This window comes from Nicotiana tabacum, chromosome 3 (assembly GCF_000715075.1).
Source record: "Nicotiana tabacum cultivar K326 chromosome 3, ASM71507v2, whole genome shotgun sequence".
Lineage (NCBI taxonomy): Eukaryota > Viridiplantae > Streptophyta > Magnoliopsida > Solanales > Solanaceae > Nicotiana > Nicotiana tabacum.
In genome coordinates, this window is record NC_134082.1 from 169,473,040 (window position 1) to 169,477,279 (window position 4,240).

The window sequence follows — 4,240 nt, forward strand, 5'->3', positions numbered from 1 at the left end:
TGGTCCAAAATAAATGTCCATTTATATAATCAAGAAATAATTCAATTTATTTTTACAAAATTACCCTTATGTACATATCCTTAAAAAGTTTTCTTACTCCTCACATTAAATATTTAATTAAGGGTAGTTTAGTCAAACTAGATATTCTTGTATATAATTTAATATTTTTTTAATGGGCGTGTCCAGAGCAAATTGGTCACTTATTGTGGACCACAGGGAGTATATAAATTAGGCATTCTCATGCAGCTGCTCTAACAATAGCCCATTATTTAATTACTAATTAAGTGAAAGACGACAAGCATGTACTCCCTCCGTTTATGTGAACCTTGTTTGACTGAGCACGGAGTTTAAGAAAAAATGAAGACTTTTAGAATTTGTGGTCCTAAACAAGTCAAAAACGGGTCCAAAGTATTTGTGTAGTTATAAAAGCTTCTTAAGGGTAGAATTGTAAGTTTAAGCTAAATTATTACCAAATTTAGAAAGAGATCATTCTTTTTGGAATGGATCAAATAGGAAATAGATTCACGTGAATTAGAAGAAGAGTACATAACGGCAATAACCAGCTCATTAAGATGTTGATTAGAGATCAAGGAAGTTTTTCATGAAGGGAGTATTGCTGTCAGAATTTAAAAAAAAAAAAAAAAAAAAAAAAAGAAGGGTTAAGCAGTATTTACTTGGGGGAAAAAAGTCCAATCGACGAATAATAAGCCACTTTTGTGATGGGTTGCAACTTGAAAAGGATGGCGAGGGGGGTTGGTTTAAGCTGGCATCCACATGCCAAATTTCGGATTTCTTTCCTCTTTATAAAAGTAATATTTACTAAATACTTTTCTAATAACAAAAGATCCCAAACACATGACTTTTATCTATCCTATCGATATCATATCATTCAGAAAATCAGATAAAGTTTATTTGCCAGCTTGTGTTGCCATTTTCATATTATCGATATCAACTCTTGTCGATGCTACCGCAAACAAATTACTCTGTATTAGAGATGACTATTTTATTAATTTCCTTGAAGGTTAAAATAATAAATAATATAGGGGAGTAAGGGGTTTGGCTGCGGGAAGGATGGCATTTCATTTTTTTATATGACATGTTCACGATGAAGGTACGTAAAAGTTTATAATAGTAATATATAACTTCAGCCAAAAGCAAAAGAAAAAAAAAAGTTATTATAGAGTTGCAATATCAACTTCTTAGAAACGACTTTGCATGTGGAATGGAATAACTTGGTTTTATATTAGCTTTTTCCACCACAAAATAGCTAGATTTCAAACAGTATCTGCGCAACGGGAAAATATAAAATGTAAGAACATTTCGAGTTGACTTTCTGGTGTAGCCCCTGAATTATTGCCTGAGCTTATTATGATCATACGTGTCATTGGAAGTCAAAAAATCTTTAATCATTCATGTGAACTTCATTGAAAGTGCTGCTAAGCACGTAGACATGCAGCGTAACTCTCATCTTTATTAATTCTCTTGAATTCTTATTATATGATGCACGATTGATTTTGCTCTACATAGCTAGCCTTGAAAGATATACAGTATATATTACTTCCTATTATTTTGTGGTTAACAAAGTAATACTTAAAATGGTATGCAGCCACCATCATGCTTGCTTCTACAAATAGATGCTAGCTCTTTCTTCCTTTCCTCTACTTGTACTATAACTTCTTCTTCTCCTACTACTAATTAAATGGCTTATTGTGTTAAGATATGGTTCACATTAGCAATAACATTCTTAGTCTTGAACTTAAAAACACTTGTTGAAGGTGCACCACAAGTACCTTGCTACTTCATCTTTGGAGACTCGTTACTTGATAATGGAAATAACAACGATCTTGACACAGCAGCAAAGGCTAATTACGCACCTTATGGGGTTGACTTTCGTGATGGCCCTACTGGCCGATTCACCAATGGCCGCAATACGGCAGACTTCCTAGGTCGTCTCTTACTTTTTACTAAAACTTCCATTTCTATTGATTTCCCTAATGTTTCTTTACTAGACTTGTAACAAGGTTAGTTGCTTCAGCTACACTATCGTTTTGGTTCTTAAGTGTTTCAAATCGATCGAGGGAATTATTGATAGTGGTTAATATATAGTATGAGTTTGGACATCGCATGCAACCCTCATTTTATGAGTTAGCTTTTAGTCGGGTTGAGTTAAGATCAAGATCTATTTTCTTAATATGGTACATAGGCATTCCTGTTACGTTGTAGAATAAATGGACTATTATCTCCTTATATAGCTAACCTTGGGATTCCTCGCATATCGTAAGCTGGCTTTTTGAATTGAGTTATGTTCAAGGTTCATTTTGTTAATTACTTCAACTTCTTTTTTAGTGCATGCAGACATTTGACTTGATTTTATCTCCATATATGCAGCGGAACTCCTGGATTTTGATCACTACATTCCACCTTTTGCAAGTGCAGAAGGTAGTGAGATCTTGGAAGGTGTTAATTATGCATCTGGTTCAGCTGGAATTCGCAATGATAGCGGAAGTCATCTTGTAAGCACACCTTTATTACGCATTTTATCTTCCTCTTTGGACGTGAATGACTAATAGTAAATGAAAAAATATATAAGGAATTTACTTAAAAGTTTGTTTTCTTGATCTTTTATTCTCTTCCTATTTTTGTTTTTAGGGTGATCGGATTTACTTGGGCAGGCAATTGGAGAATCATAAAGTCACAATTTCCCGTGTTGCTGATTTACTAGGGAATACAACCGCAGCAAAAAAGCACTTGAATAAGTGCCTCTTTATTGTGGGAATAGGGAGCAATGACTATATCAACAACTACTTGATGCCCGAAACCTATCCCTCAAGTCATTTGTACACACCAAGCCAATATGCAACTGCCTTGATAGAACAATATTCACAACATCTGAGGGTTAGATTTTTACTTTAATTTCTACGCATATATTTTATTCATATTTAAGTTTAAATTATAAGTAAGAAAGTTAACATGAAAAAGGGATAGGTCTGGAGACCTCTCCAGATTCAGTTTCTTAACACTAACTGGTTCATGAGATTACGCTTACCTCATTTGTTTTCTTTGTAATAATTCTTTTAACATATTCATCATTAATTAAATTTAAAAAAATAAGATCCGACTAAATTTCTTTTTAAAGTACTCTTTTATTTAATTTATTTTGTAAACATTTTATTAGAGTAATCAGACAGGCAAACTGTATAATATTGTATTAAATGGACTAATTTTTTTTTTGGGGGGGCGTTTCTTATAAAAATTGGATTTCTACTATAATGCTACTCTTTGGTTGATGTGATTAGACTTTATATGAAGATGGTGCAAGGAAAGTTGCTCTATTTGGATTAGGCCGAATAGGTTGCATCCCAGACGAGTTGCAAAAACACAATACACGTAGATGTGTGAGTTCAACAAATGATGCAATTCAACTATTCAACAGCAACCTAAAGTCTCTTGTAGATAATCTTAACACCAATTTTCCAGACGCAAAATTCACATATATAAACATGTACAGCATTTCATCAATCACTGGTACGTAATTCTTCCCCACTTTATTTATCCTTTCAATCTTTTAGTGCTATTGAATCTTTATGAGATATTGGCTATATATTGGGAACTGTCCTTTTTTCAGATACCTTTAGTGTGTTGAATCGTCCATGCTGTGAAGTTTCGGAAACCATGCCTGAAGGGCAATGCGTTCCAGGAGAAACTCCATGTTTGCTTAGGGGAATATATTTTTTCTATGATAATTTTCATCCCACAGAGACTGCCAATATGATCGCGACCAACAGAGCTTATAATTCTCTTCTATCGTCTGATGCCTATCCTATGGATATCCGTCACTTGGTCAGGAACAAAAATGTGTATGATGAGTAACATACATGTGTTTCATCATTTGGTTACGTACGTGTAATACGTTTTACTTGTAATAAATGTTTAATTTAATTATGTTATTATATGGAGTACGCACCTAATACTTATTTTCAAGATGTGTGTTTATCCTAAAATTCGAGTAACAATTAAACTTGTATTGTGGTTTTAAGGATATGTGATTTAATTCAATGCCAATTGATAAACAAGGGATTAAATAGATAAATTAAAGAAAAAAGTAGATCAAACCAGTGTGTAGGCTAAATCTCGACCTCGACCTATGACAGTCTCGAGGTATGATGATGAGAATAAATGATAAAACAACTCTGAAGAACAGTAAGTAAAATAGCAAGAGAATAATGCACGTATATTTTCT

The 4,240-nt window shown here is 33.4% G+C and overlaps 1 protein-coding gene across 1 annotated transcript; it reads left to right on the forward strand.

The window, feature by feature from the left end:
- Window positions 1-1,525: 1,525 nt before the first annotated feature.
- LOC107776366 (GDSL esterase/lipase At1g29670-like) lies at window positions 1,526-3,947 on the forward strand. Its single transcript, XM_016596260.2, has 5 exons — window positions 1,526-1,946; window positions 2,389-2,513; window positions 2,650-2,895; window positions 3,297-3,525; window positions 3,626-3,947. The coding sequence occupies exons 1-5, from the start codon at window positions 1,700-1,702 to the stop codon at window positions 3,868-3,870; spliced, it is 1,092 nt and encodes a 363-aa protein (XP_016451746.1). The 5' UTR covers window positions 1,526-1,699; the 3' UTR covers window positions 3,871-3,947.
- Window positions 3,948-4,240: the final 293 nt, after the last annotated feature.

Coding starts and splice junctions, on each gene's coding strand:
- LOC107776366 (XM_016596260.2), top strand. CDS start 1,700: ATGGCTTATTGTGTTAAGATATGGTTCACATTAGCAATAACATTCTTA. Junction 1,947..2,388: donor CAATACGGCAGACTTCCTAG/GTCGTCTCTTAC, acceptor CCATATATGCAG/CGGAACTCCTGGATTTTGAT. Junction 3,526..3,625: donor CAGCATTTCATCAATCACTG/GTACGTAATTCT, acceptor TCCTTTTTTCAG/ATACCTTTAGTGTGTTGAAT.